Raw genomic sequence first — 15,093 nt, 5'->3', positions numbered from 1 at the left:
GAGAGAGTAGGGTCAGGTTGGGCTGCAATTCCTGAGCAGGCCAGAACTCACTGTCAAGTTGAGGAGAGTGTGAGTAAGGGGAGAGAGAGAGAGAGAGAAAGGGTGAGTGAGAAAGAAAGAAAGAGAGAGAGAAAGAGAAAGAGAGAGTGAGAGAGAGACAGAAAGAGAGAGAGAGAGAAAGAGAGAGTGAGAAAGATAGAGAGCGACAGAGAGAGACAGAGACAGAGAGAGAGAAAGGGAGAGTGAGAAAGAAAGAAAGAGAGAGAGAAAGAGAAAGAGAGAGTGAGAGACAGAAAGAGAGAGAGAGAACAAGAGAGTGAGAAAGATAGAGAGCGAAAGAGAGAGAGAGAGAGAAAGATAGAGTGAGAGACAGAGAGAGAGAGAGACAGAGAGAGAGACAGAGAGAGGGAGAGTGAGAAAGATAGAGAGAGCGAAAGAGAGAGAGAGAGAGAGAGAGAAAGATAGAGTGGGAGACAGAGAGAGACAGAAAGAGAGAGAGAGAGAGAAAGGGAGAGTGAGAAAGATAGAGAGAGCAAAAGAGAGAGAGAGAGACAGAGACAGAGAGAGAGAGAGAGAGAGAAAGGGAGAGTGAGAAAGATAGAGAGAGCGAAAGAGAGAGAGAGAGAGAGGTAGAGTTCTGGGGTTGTGAGGGGCAAACAGGAAAAAGGAATGGGATGAGATTGTGGTGAGGTGGGACTGTGCTCCAAGAGAGCAGAAAACCAACAGGAAAAATGATGAGCGGAAAATCCAGAGCAAGATGAGCGAGATTCCGTCATTGGAAATACAGAATGAGGGACTTTGTGAGAGAAGCAGGAATCTGTTTTGATTTGTCGCTCTTAAATTATCGCCGATTTATTCCTCAGAATTGTCCCTGCTTCAGTTGACGCTGAAATCAGGTAACGTGGAATAAATAAGCTTATTTTTTTAAATAATCTTTATTGTCACAAGTAGGCTTACATTAACACTGCAATGAAGTTACTGTGAAAAGCTCCTAGCTGCCACATTCCGGCGCCTGTTCGGGTACACAGAGGGAGAATTCAGAATGTCCAAATTACCTAACAACACGTCTTTCAGGACTTGTGGGAGGAAACCGGAGGAAACCCACGCAGACACAGGGAGAACGTGCAGAATCCGCACAGACAGTGACCCAAGCCGGGAATCGAACCTGAGACCCTGGCGCTGTGAAGCAACAGAGCTAACTACAGCAGTCTGAATCGTAAAATGGCAAATACTTGGTGAAGAATCAGGCCCCAGGCATGATCGCCTGTACGCCACAAGAGACTCTCTCCCTCAACACCACACCACGCGTTGGCAATTAGCTGTGGCAAAGCCCATCCCAATTTCTTTTACTAAACTATCCAAAGAAGCACTGCACTGTCCCACCCCAATGAAAAGACTCGGGTCTTATTGACTCAATGGAATTTTAATAAGGAGGCGGGGATCCAAACTGAGTAAAGTAAGAACAGTTTTATTTAGAAACAGTGTATTTACACCCCCCAGTATGCCCGACTTGGTACTTGACTGGTGGATGCCTTACTGGCCAACCTCATATATCTAGGTAGTTAAGATATCCCGCTCCTAGCGGGGGAGCTCGTTCTCCGCAAGGAGCACGGGAAGACAAGCAATCCCACCTGGAGGCCCCGTGCAGGATATTATACAAATAGTCCAACAGAGTTTGTCCCTCACGCGATGCAGGTTTGTTGATGTTGCAGCGACAGAGGTACCACTCACCTTCAGTATCTTATGCTGGGAACTTAGGGCACCGTATCGGTTCATGGCATCTTGCTGCAAGGGAATTGAACAAGAGTTTAGCCACATGCTGCCGATGTATTATCTAGATCTGCACTGCACACCACACAATGCACCTCACTTAGAATCAAATGTCACATGGAGTAGTCCTGGCGTGTAACTCCACCCTGCATTGTAGCTCGTACATGTGGCATGTTTAAGGAGCTGGTTTAGCACAGGGCTAAATCGCTGGCTTTGAAAGCAGACCAAGGCAGGCCAGCAGCACGGTTCAATTCCCGTACCAGTCTCCCCGAACAGGCGCCGGAATGTGGCGACTAGGGGCTTTTCACAGTAACTTCATTTGAAGCCTACTTGTGACAATTAGCGATTTTCATTTAATTTAATTTCATGTGGTTTGAGGCTGGAAGTGGGCCCCAGGAAAGAAAGTTTGAAAAGCACTGCATTAGATCAATTTTCTATCCTCAAGTGAGTACAAGCCTAAGTCCATGGCAATTGCCCTCATGAAGTAATCTTTTTAGTCCACAGAAGATAAGATGTTGAAGTAGCTCCATCCATCTGGTTAGGTATAGCACTCAGAAATTCTGCTGGTGTCCTGGCCAACATTCATCCCTCAACCAACACAGGTAAACCAGCTACATTTCATTGCTATTGGTGGGATCTTGCTATGTGCAAAATATTCACCCACACAGCTATGATTGTTGTATTTCACCATCCCTCCGTGCATATAGATACATGGGAACATAGGAGCAGGAGTAGGGAGTTTTGCCCACTGCACCTGCTCCCTCTATTCAATATGATCATGGCTGCTCATCCACTTCAATGTCGTTTTTTTCCCACAATATCCCCGTATTCCTTTGTATCACTGGTATTTAGAAATCGGTTGATCGCTACTTTAAACAAACTCAATGACTGAAGTTCCACAGCTCTCAGAATTTCAAAGATTCACAACAGAGTAAAGAAAACATTCTCCTCATCTCGGTCCCGTGTGGCTTCCTCCTTATTTTGCAATTGTGTTCCCTGGTATAGACTCTTCCCTGCATCCACGCTGTCTAACCCTCTGAGTATTTTGTAGGTTTCAATGAGATCACAGGCTGGATTCTCCGGCGATGTCCTGTCGCCAGTGTGGGAACGGTGAACTTTTACGACCGAACAATCCGGTGCAAAACAACCACCGATCCTCCTTTTGGCTGGGGGCTAGCAGGAAGGCAGCGTAGAGCGCCAGGCTCTAGCTGCCGATACAGCCCAGAGAACTGCCGGGTCCGTGGCCGCACATGCGCACGGGTGCAACATGGCGCCGCTGCGCGCGGACCCGGCCTGCAAAACAGTGCCTCCCCTTTGGCCGGCTCGCGAGCCCGGGACCGCCCCCCCAACAGTGACCCCAGTCCCTGCCAAAGTCCCCGCTGCCCGCGGATCGGCGCCCCCTGGAGTACGCAGCGGCCACACCGAGTTCCCGACAGGTAATACCATAAGAGATCCACGCTGTCAGTAACTCTGCCGGTCGAGGGAGGAGCATCAGGGGTTGGGTCTCAGGCAGCTTTGGAGGGGGCGAAAGCGGTGCCGCCCCCGATTTCAGCGGAAAACGTGGATTCTCCAGCCAATTGCCGAACGCGATTTTGGCGTCGCCGAACGGAGAATCCTGCACGCGTCTCAATTTTTGAAACTCTAGAAAATACCGGCCCAGTTACCCCAATCTCTCTTCAGGAGGACAGTCCCGCCACCCCGTAAACAAGTCTGGTGAGACTTTGTTGCACTCCCTCTATGGCAATGATATCCTTCCTCAGATAAAGAGACCAGAATTATGCAGTCATTGGGATGCTTTCCAGAGACGCATGAAACACTGAGTAAATATATCTGAATTTTCAATACTGCCCCACTCTGCACACTGCACAGACAGATTATAGTACAGTCTGTGTCACTCTCTACACACAATCAGAACACTTGTCAACACTCAGGCCTGAATATGTTTTTACTCCACTGGTCAAAATAGACACTTCTTAATGTTTCAACATGAAGTGAATATATTAAAAGACTCCCCACTCCACACCGTGGCCAGACATCACTCACTCAAAACACACCGAGCAGCGATAGATGTCAAGATCGACCCTTATCGTTGAAGCCCTTGCCCCACTTGGAATCCCCAAACAGCAGTTCCCCTCCCCTCTTCCAACCCCATCTTTTCTTTTTAATTTTAGAGTTCCCAATAATTTTTTTTCAATTAAGGGGCCAATCCACCTACCCCGCACATCTTTTGGGTTGTGGGGGGTGAGACCCACGCAGACACGGGGAGAATGTGCAAACTCCACATGGACCCGGGGCTGGGATCGAACCCTGGGACCTGGAAGCAGCAGTGCTAAGCATTGAGCCACCCTGCCGCTCAATTCCAACTTCACCTTAACTGCAACTCTGGAACCAACCCCACTCCACAGTCCACTCCGAGAGTCAAATCCCATCTCCACACGCTCCAGTCTTCCCAATCATGTTTGGCTAAAAATACCTCAAGAGCCAATTGCAAAGAGCCAAAGGCGCAGCACATGGGGTGAAGCCCTGTGATGTTAGGACTCGTAAAAGGATGTGTGAAGAGAGAGAGAGAGAAAGAGAAAAAAAAAGGAGAAAAAAAACCCTAACCCTAACCACTCAGATTAGAGTGGTTTCAGGGTACTGGCTGTTGGTTCAATATTTTAGGTTATGGGAAAGGTTAAGATGGAAATGCTTTATCTGTACCAGAATAAAACAGGAGCAATTAAGACAATTCAGCCCAGCTCAGGAAAATCATGCAGAATTAGAATCTTCACCTCATAAGAGGCCGTTTCTGTGTTCCAGGATCAATGATCTTGACTCTGGGACTGGCAGTTACTGAGCTCAGCATCAATCCCTTATGGAATTGGTTAACCTTTCAACCAACCGCAATATTGGCAGCACGGTAGCATTGTGGATAGCACAATTGCTTCACAGCTCCAGGGTCCCAGGTTCGATTCCGGCTTGGGTCACTGTCTGTGCGGAGTTTGCGCATCCTCCCCGTGTGTGCGTGGGTTTCCTCTGGGTGCTCCGGTTTCCTCCCACAGTCCAAAGATGTGCAGGTTAGGTGGATTGGACATGATAAATTGACCTTAGTGTCCAAAATTGCCCTTAGTATTGGATGGGTATACTGGGTTATGGGAATAGGGTGGAGGTGTTGACCTTGGGTAGGGTGCTCTTTCCAGGAGCCGGTGCAGACTCGATGGGCCGAATGGCCTCCTTCTGCACTGTATTTTTTAAAAAATAAATTTAGATTACCCAATTATTTTTTCCAATTAAGGGGCAATTTAGCGTGGCCAATCCACCTACTCTGCACATTTTTGGGTTGTGGGGGCGAAACCCACACAGACACGGGGAGAATGTGCAAACTCCACACGGACAGTGACCCAGAGCCGGGATTGAACCTGGAATCTCAGCGCCGTGAGGCGGTTGTGCTAACCACTAGGCCACCGTGCTGCCCCCCCCTTCTGCACTGTAAACTCTATGATAAGATCATCCGTTAGAATCCTCAGGAAATTCCCGCCAAAGACCAGAATTTATTTCTGCTGTGGGGACCTCTATTGAACAGTGGCCAAGTGCACATTGTTTTTTTTATTATTGCTCGGAACTAACAGCTCAGACACTGCGTGCGGCCTCCCAAAATATGGAATCCACTTCAGCAAGAGACAAAGATCCAGTCAACAAACTCTTGGCCAAAACAGAGAGGTTGAAAAGTTCGGGACTGGTTGAAGAGTCAAGGGGATGCAGCTGTTTCTTGCACCACCGTGCAGAGCTGCAATCTCGCAAAATGTGCTCACGGCCCCCAACCATCACTCAACACCCATCCACAATCCAGGAGGACTGGCATCCAGTCAACGGGAAACACTGATAAAAATCAACAAGGTTAAACCAGGAGGAGCCACAGCGATGCCACAGGTTCTTACTCCAGTTTGGCTGGATTAAATATACGCCACAGGCACCTCTTTGTCCTTACCATTTTCAACCTCCTGATGTTTTATACGGAATCATTGAGGTGGGAGTTGGGAATGAACAACATACATCTCACAATGGGCAAAATGCCCATCACCCAAACATCTGGCAGGAGGCAAAATGCTGCATAAAACAAACAACAAACATCTGGCAGAGGGCAAAATGCCGCATAAACCGAAAAACAAACATCTGGCAGAGGATAAAATGCTGCATAAAACAAACAACAAACATCTGGCGGGAGGGGCAAAATGCCGCATAAACCGAACAACAAATATCTGGCAGAGGGCAAAATGCCACATAAACCAAACAACAAACATCTGGTAGGGGGCAAAATGCCACATAAACCAAACAAACATCTGGTAGGGGCAAAATGCCACATAAACCAAACAACAAACATCTGGTAGGGGGCAAAATGCCACATAAACCAAACAAACATCTGGTAGGGGACAAAATGCCACATAAACCAAACAAACATCTGGCAGAGGGCAAAATGCCACATAAACCAAACAACAAACATCTGGCAGAGGGCAAAATGCCGCATAAACCAAACAACAAACATCTGGCAGAGGGCAAAATGCCACATAAACCAAACAACAAACATCTGGCAGAAGGCAAAATGCTGCATAAACCAAACATCAAACATCTGGTAGGGGGCAAAATGCCGCATAAACCGAACAAACATCTGGCAGGGTGCAAAATGCCACATAAACCAAACATCAAACATCTGGCAGAGGGCAAAATGCCACATAAACCAAACATCAAACATCTGGTAGGGGGCAAAATGCTGCATAAACCGAACAACAAACATCTGGCAGAGGGCAAAATGCCGCATAAACCAAACAACAAACATCTGGCAGAGGGTAAAATGCCGCATAAACCAAACAAACATCTGGCAGATGGTAAAATGCAGCATAAACCAAACAAACATCTGGCAAAGGGTAAAATGCAGCATAAACTGAACAGTAAGTATCTGGCAGGGAGAAAAATGCTGCATAAACCGAGCAAGTCGAACAAACGTTTGGTAGGGGCAAAATGCTGGTTTCAACCAAACGTTCGATGCACAATAATGAAAACTCAAAGTGTAAATGGCAGCATGCACCAGGCCCACACGCTAGCTTAAAAAAAAAACAACATTCTCACTGTCTGAATGTCAGGACAGTACAGGAGCACTGTCCATCAAACTTCTATTTTATAAACAGAACTCACTAAATCTCCCAGTGGGCTTTTTACTGTGAGTCTGATGTCACAGTGCATCAATGTCCCTTCAGTGTCAGGTATCCAGTAAGGGCACAATGAAGGACGGTACAGCTGTGAACAGCTTTGGTCTCCTTACCTAAGGAAACATATACTGGCATTGGAGGGAGTCCAGAGAATGTTCACTAGGCTGATCCCGGGTATGGAGAGACTTTCTAATGAGGAGAGGTTGAGTCGGTTGCGCCTGTACTCATTGGAGTTTAGAAAAACGAGAGGAGACCTTATTGAGACATATAGGATCCTCAGGGGGCTTGACAGGGTAGATGCGGAGAGGATGTTTCCTCGTGGGAGAGCAGAGGACCAGAGGTCTTCAGAGTAAAGGGTCACCCATTTAAGACAGGGATAAGGAGGAATTTCTTCAATCATAGGGTAGTGAATCTGTGGGATTCTTTACCGTAGGAGAGCTGTAGAGGTTGGGTCGTGAAGGATGTTCAAGGCTGAGATGGACAGATTCTTAATCAGTAGGGAAATCGAGGGTTATGGGGATAAAACGGGAAAGTGGAGATGAGGATTATCACATCAGATCAGCCATGATCTAATTGAATGGCGGAGCAAACCTCGATGGGCCGAATGGCCTACTTCTGCTCCTACATCTTACGGCCCTTTAATCAGAGATAGGCTAAGAGAGAGAAGATGAGGTCAAGCAGGACATGGATTGCATTTTAAAAGCCTTTAAATTACAGGAGACTGAGGGGACTGAAGACTGCAGTTTTGAGATGAGAAACTCCACTGTTGAAGAATTTTAGACTAGATTCACCACTGACCTTCTCTTTGTTCAATGACTCCTGAGCTTCCAATTTATAGACTAGAAAATCTGCAGAGGGGGAAGAGAAAATGAGAATGAATTCACCTTCAGCCTGTGACAGGAGGATCACGTTACTGTCCCGAATATTATGTAAACAGTCATCAATGTTCTGACAACCACCACTGAGTCACCAGCCAGCAGAACAGGGGCTTGAGATGAAATATCGAAGGGTGAACTCAAAGGAAGCTGTTGCTCGACACCAACCTGCTAAACCCCGAGACTGCACCTACCGGCACCTTCACCACAATCCCATTGCATTTATATGGCGCCTTTAACATAGTAAAGTATAAGATATATATCGCCGTTTCTAATTCACAGAATCCCGACAGTGCAGGGGAGGCCACTCGGCCCGTCGATCTGCACCGACAATCCGAAAGAACACCCTACCGAGGCCCAATCCCCCGCCCCATCCCCGTAACCCCACCTAAACGTTTTGACGCTAAGGGGCAACTGTGAGTGACCAACCACCTAACCTGCACATCTTTGGACTGTGGGAGGACGCCCACGCAGACACTGGGAGAAAGTACAAACTCCACCCAGACAGTCACCTGAGGCTGGAATTGAACCCGGTTCCCTGGCGCTGTGCCGCCCCAAAATCCCAGAACTCCCATAGTTAGGATACCGGACCAGACCCCAACTTATGTTAGGATACGGGACGAGAAACCCCAAACAATTTTCAATTGGTAAAACTGTGAGGAAAGGATACTTTACCCGAGGAGTGATAGGGGCTGGTTTAGCACAGTGGGCTAAATAGCTGGCTTGTAATGCAGAACAAGGCCAACAGCGCGGGTTCAATTCCCGTACCAGCCTCCCCGAACAGGCGCCGGAATATGGCGACTAGGGGCTTTTCACAGTAACTTCATTGAAGCCTACTGGTGACAATAAGCGATTATTATTATTATGACTCTGACCTTTGATGTTAAAGCAAACTTTAATTTAAATACAAAATTAACCACATTTACATCAAAGAAATAGCTTTGCAATCATTAGTTAAACAGTTCTTAAATGAAACTTTAACTGCACTGTGTGTCTGAGGGGTCCCACAAGCAGCGCTTTGTAATTGACTTCCAGGGGCTGGTGGGCTCACTGTGTATTCCCAGGATTTCCTGTCACAAAACAGGAAACCAACAGATCTGCAGCAAGAAATACAAAGTGTCCTTCAAACTGTGCTCAGCAGCATTTACAGGATTTCCTCCGTCAATAACTAAGAAAGTATCTGCTTCCTTACTGCAGACTCGTGCTGTCTGTGAAACGAGACGACCAGGAAGGATGGGCGATTATTTAGCCCACAAACTGAGACACAGAAACCAACCAGGGGGAAATGCAAGAAGTTCCCACCCACCCGTTCGCACCCACCACAGTGGATTTTAATCTTAGGAGTTTGCTGAATTTCCCTTTCAAATAATGACACAGCCCAGGGACTGCTGGCATTGGACGTTATTGGCTTGTAGCTAAATAGCACCGTTCACAATCTCTGGGCATCAAAAAGCGTTTGACAGCCAATGAAACACTTTTGAATTACGGTCACTGCCAGGAAATGCTGCTGTCAATTTAAGCGTAGAAGACAGTAGCGTAGAGAGCAATGAGATCAATTATAAGGCAGCTTGTTTTTCAGTGATGTTGATCTAAAGATAGATATTGGTCAGACCATCGCGGGAACTCCATTACCCTCTTCAAATAGAACATCAAACATACAGTGCAGAAGGAGGCCATTCGGCCTATCAGGTCTGCACCGACCCACTTAATCCCTCACTTCCCCCCTATCCCCGTAACCAATAACCCCTCCGAACCGTTTTGGTCACTAACGGCAATTTATCATGGCCAAGCCACCTAACCTGCACGTCTTTGGACTTGGGAGGAAACTGGAGCACCCGGAGGAAACCCACGCAGACAGGGGGAGAACGTGCAGACTCCGCACAGACAGTGACCCAGCGGGGAATCGAACCTGGGACCCTGGCGCTGTGAAGCCACAGTGCTATCCACTTGTGCTACCGTGCTGGGCCATGGATCTCTCACGTGCACCTGAGAGGGCAGTCGGAGCCTCGATTTGAAGTATCACCCGGAGGACGGTCTGGTGATCTTTGAGAGGGGTTTCCAGGATGGAAGGTGGAGTGATCACAAAGATACACAAAGCTCTTTTGAAGAACTAAACTAAATTTTATTTAACACTACTAAATTTGAGTTCAACACTTATTCTTCTTTTTTTATAAATTTAGAGTGCCCAATTCATTTTTTCCAATTAAGGGGCAATTTAGTATGGCCAATCCACCTACCCTGCACATCTTTGGGTTGTGTGGGCAAAACCCCCAGAATGTGGAGAATGTGCAAACTCCCCACGGACAGTGACCCAGAGCCGGGATCGAACCTGGGACCTCGGCGCGTGAGGCAGCAGTGCTAACCACTGCGCCACCGTGCTGCCCGTTCAACTCTTATTCTGATCAGCAAACATACATTTAAGAATTAAACAACGTTCACTAACACTATCTCTATCTACTAATTATAACCATTATATCTCAACTAACTCTGCAATACACTATGAATCTTATCTTTGTCAGCTACAGTCTAATCTCCTCACCTTAGTTTAAGAGCCAGTGCAATTTCTAGTACTGTCCCTTAGCTCCCTCTAGTGGCTAGGTTTAACATAACATTAACTCTTCACTTGTACATTTGTAGAACTAAATTAAAATACCTCAAATCCAAAGCCTTTTTTTTTATCTCTGAACCTTTTGACTCTCACAAAAGATGAAATATTTTCCCCGGGTGGAACACACCATTACAAGGAGACATAAATTTAAGATAAATGGTGGAAGATATAGAGGGGATGTCAGAGGTAGGTTCTTTACCCAGAGAGTAGTGGGGGCATGGAATGCACTGCCTGTGGAAGTAGTTGAGTCGGAAAAGTTAGGGACCTTCAAGCGGCTATTGGATAGGTACATGGATTAGGGTAGAATAATGGAGTGTCGGTTAACTTCTTAAGGGCAGCACGGTAGCATTGTGGATAGCACAATTGCTTCACAGCTCCAGGGTCCCAAGTTCGATTTCGACTTGGGTCGCTGTCTGTGTTGAGTCTGCACATCCTCCCCGTGACTGCGTGGGTTTCCTCCGGGTACTCCGGTTTCCTCCCACAGTCCAAAGATGTGCAGGTTGGGTGGATTGGCCATGAAAAATTGTCCAAAATTCTATGATTAACCTAGGACAAAAGTTCATCGTGGGCCAAAGGGCCTGTTCTGTGCTGTATTTCTCTATCTATCTATCACATTTATTTGTCTGAATGAACATGGTTTAAATAAACTATAATGCACAGCGTGTAGCCCTGTTGCTTCACAGCATCAGGGTCCCAGGTTTGATTCCCGGCTTGGGTCACTGCCTGTGCGGAGTCTGCCCGTTCTCCCTGGGTCTGCGTGGGTTTCATCCGGGTGCTCCGGTTTCCTTCCACAAGTCCCGAAAGACGTGCTGTTAGGTGAATTGAACATTCTGAATTCTCCCTCGCTGTACCCGAACAGGCGACAGAATGTGGCGACTAGGGGCCTTTACGGTAACTTCATGGCAGTGTTAATGTAAGCCTACTTGTAACAATAAAGGTTCTTAAAATATTTAAAATCCAGACAACCTCGCTGTGGTAATTTACGCACCCACTGGGTGGCGCCACACAGCAGTGTCACATATTCAAGTGCAGTCACCTCCACGACCTCCAACTTAACCCACAAAAAAATGCTCAATGTTTCTGACAACACAAGAACAGGCTTGCCTTTGCTCCCCACACCCAAATCCACACCACCCAAAATCAGACATAACAAATATCTCCGGTTCCACATTACAATCCTATAATTTGACAGCTATTCTTAACATAATAGCTAAACATCTGCAAAAATATCACAGCAAAGTCTGTCTGCACTGAAAAATTCCAACAAAGCTTCTTCCCAATACCACTTCAAGGAGGCAAAGGCAGCCTGACTTTTTCACTAGCATTTTTGCTCGTCCCACCCACAGCAGTGAAATAACTTATTCTCAATGGGACAGTTTACTTGGCACAATAAACAGCGGGTTAGGTCCCCGGGGTCCCAACTCCCACCTCTAGGAAGAATACGGGCATAGACTATTTTCTAAATGGGTACAAGCTTCAGAAATCAGAAGCTCAAAGGGATTTAGGTGTCTCCTAGCTCAGGATTCTCGTAGGGTTCAGTTGGCAGTTAGGAAGGCAAATGTAATGTTAGAAGTCTGACAACACCAGGTTAAAGGCCAAAGGGTTTGTTCGAATCACTAGCTTTCGGAGTGCAGCTCCTTCCTCAGGCGAAGGAGCTGCGCTCCGAAAGCCAGTGATTAGAACAAACCTGTTCGCATTCATGTTACGATGCCTAGAATTCTATAGCAGAGATGTATTTCTGAGGCTGTACAAGGCCATCATTTGGAGTATTGTGAACGGTTTTGGGCCCAGTCCCTAAGGATGGATGAGCTGGCCTTGGACAGGGTTCAGAGGAGGTTCCCAAGAATGATCCCCGGAAAGAAGGGCTTGTCATATATGAGGAGCGGTTGAGGTCTCTGGTCCTGTACTCGATGCAGTTTAGAAGGATGAGGAGGGATCTCATTGAAACTTACAGAATACAGAGAGGCCTAGATAGAGTGAACGTGGAGAAGATGTTTTCAATTGTAGGAGACTAGAATCCAAGGCCACAGGCTCAGACTGAAGGACCATCCTTTAAAACCGAGATGAGGAGGAATTTCTTCAACCAGAAGGTGGTGAATCTGTGGAACTCATTGCTGCAGAAGGCTGTGGAGACCAAGTTACTGGGTGTCTTTAAGACAGATATAGATAGGTTGTTGATTAATAAGGGAATCAGGGGTTATGGGGAGAAGGCAGGAGAATGGGGATGAGAAAATATCAGCCATGACTGAATGGCGGAGCTGACTCGATGGACCGAGTGGCCTAGTTCTGCTCTTAGGTCTTATGGTCTAACCCTTCCCCAATTGGCTTTCTAGATTAAAACACAGGGCCAAATGGCCTAATTCTGCTCCTATATGTTATAGTCTTGTGAATCACCATGGGGTCCAGGTCCTCAGGACCCTGCCTCACCATGGGGTCCTGGTTCCTAGGTCCTTCCCTTGGATGGGGGGTACGGGTCCCTGCGGCACGCCTCGCCATGGGTATGAGTCCTCAGGCCCTGAATCTGGTTTGGGGAGGGGGGGGGGGATACAGGTCCCCGGGCCCTGCCTCAGGGTTGGGGGTACGAGTGCCCAGACTCTGCCCCTGGGTGGGGAGGCAAAGTTGCCATAGTCCCAGCTGACCATTGGCTGCTTTCCCCTTTGAGGGGCAGAGCTGACTGGTGGTGATTTCAACTGAGGATCACCGCACCTCAGGCGAGGGGCAAGGTTGAGAGGGCGGGGCCTTCATGAATAACCTCAGCTGGTACGGGAATTGAACCTGTGCTGCTGGCCTCGCTCTGTGTCACAAACCAGCTGTTCAGCCAACTGAGCTAAACCAACTCCCCAGACTCTACCTCACCATGGGGCAACAGAAGAGGTGTTGCTTTGTCCTGGGCTATTTTCCCCACAGGTATTGGTTCACACTGGGTGTGGTTCTGTTTCCTCACTGACTCCTAAGTGGCTATAATTCCTGTGTAACTCACATCGGGAATGTCAGTGAGACATTCCACCATGCGTGGCAGCTCCAGCCCATGCCTCAAGAACTCCCAGCAGGAATCACAGGATAATAATCAGGAGCGGGAACGAAGGCCTGAAGAAGACAGAACCCAACTTTGTCTTGAGTTTGCAACGATAAGCAGGGTGCATGTTGAAGATGCACGTGTGGCAGAACGAACAAAGAGCTAACCTGATTAAATTGCACACGAGTGAGCGGGTTGTCACCTGGTGAGGAAGATGCCCCTGGGGAAGTGACACTGTCTTGGAAGAAACAAACATAAACCTGACGGACAGTCTAACCTTCTTTCGTCTTTTTGTGCTCCCCTCGTTCCTTCTGTAAGGAGCGCTCCAGCCTGGATCGATGCTCATACACCACTGGAAAAAGAACAGATGTTTTAGATCATTCCACAAAATGCTCAGTTTTCTGTCAGCTCTGTGAACTCCGCACTCTGCAGTGGGACTGTCGCCACCTTGAACTTCGGCTGCCCAGTACCACTGCTGAGAACTTCATCACGTCAAGTGTGCTTCAAGAGAGGATGGAAGGGAGAGGGTAAAGACAGTGAAGGAGGTAAAGCGAGGAGGGATGAGGGAGAGGAGAACAAGAGGGAAGGAGAGGACAAAGAGAGAGGGGGAGAGAGAGAGGGGGAGACAAACAGTAGAGAGTGAGAAAGAGCAGAGAGCAAGAGGAAAGGACTGCACGGAGAGAGAATGGGAGGGAGGGAACGGGCAGAGAGAGTGAGAGTTGAGAGCGCAGAGAGAGAGGAAAGAACAAGGAGAAATGAGAGGTGAGGGAGGGAGAATGTAAGTGAGATAGAAAGCATCTTTGGGATTGGGAAAATGGGTCAGAAGTGGAAGAGGAACAAGATTTCGGGATATTTTGCTCTGCACCGTGGGACCAGGCAGGGATCACAGATTTGAGCCAGGGAAGTGGGATGGAAGGTTTCGGAGATGGGAGGAGAACGGAGTCAGGGCACCAAAGGATTTGTTTCTAAGGGGCCGGTTTGCGAGATTGAAGGAGCTGGGGGCGAAGTATGGGTTGAGGCAGGGGGAAATGTTTAGGTATATGAGATTTTGCTAAGAAGGAGATACAGAGCTTTCCGTGTGGTGCCAGCCTCCACACTGTCGAAGGACGTGCTGACAACAGGGGGAATGGAGAACAGGGTGGTGTCGGCAATTTATGGGGCGCTTCTAGAAGGCACCGCTGAAGGGGATTACGGCGAAGTGGGAGGAAGAGTTGGGAGGGAGAATGGAGGAGGGGTTGTGGTATGAGGGGCTCCAGAGGGTAAATGCTCAACTTTATGCGCGAGGTTGGGCTGATGCAGCTGAAGGTGGTGTACAGGGCGCACTCACCAAGGCGAGGATGAGCTGACTCTTTGAGGGGGTAGAAGATGTGTTTGGGTATTGCGGTGGGGGTCCCGCAAACCACGTTCATATGTTTTGGCCCTGTCCAAAGCTGGAGGGGCATTCGAGGGAGGTGTTCAGGGTCATTTCAAAGGTGGTATTTATGAGGCTTGAGCCGGGTCCTCTGGAGGCCAGATTCGGGGTGTCGGATCGGCCGGGATTGGAAGCGGGAGCAGAGGCAGATGTTGTAGCCTTCGCCTCGCTGATCGCCCGAAGGTGGATCCTGTTGGGGTGGAGGTCAGTTTCTCCACCCTGTGCCCTGG

General features: G+C 48.0%; 1 protein-coding gene across 3 annotated transcripts in view; it reads right to left on the bottom strand.

Moving 5' to 3' along the window:
* Positions 1-15,093, bottom strand: part of LOC119979603 (Golgi integral membrane protein 4-like) — a 75,275-nt gene that overhangs the window by 41,661 nt on the left and 18,521 nt on the right. For all 3 annotated transcript variants that reach the window (XM_038822073.1, XM_038822074.1, XM_038822072.1), the window contains exons 2-4: positions 13,730-13,804; positions 7,752-7,801; positions 1,732-1,785 (exon numbers count right to left, since the gene is read on the bottom strand). In XM_038822073.1, the coding sequence (XP_038678001.1) occupies positions 1,732-1,785; positions 7,752-7,801; positions 13,730-13,804 (179 nt within the window). The remainder of the gene's footprint in view (positions 1-1,731; positions 1,786-7,751; positions 7,802-13,729; positions 13,805-15,093) is intronic.

Source organism: Scyliorhinus canicula, chromosome 16 (assembly GCF_902713615.1).
Source record: "Scyliorhinus canicula chromosome 16, sScyCan1.1, whole genome shotgun sequence".
Classification (NCBI taxonomy): domain Eukaryota; kingdom Metazoa; phylum Chordata; class Chondrichthyes; order Carcharhiniformes; family Scyliorhinidae; genus Scyliorhinus; species Scyliorhinus canicula.
This window is presented reverse-complemented; position numbering and strand designations above follow the sequence as displayed.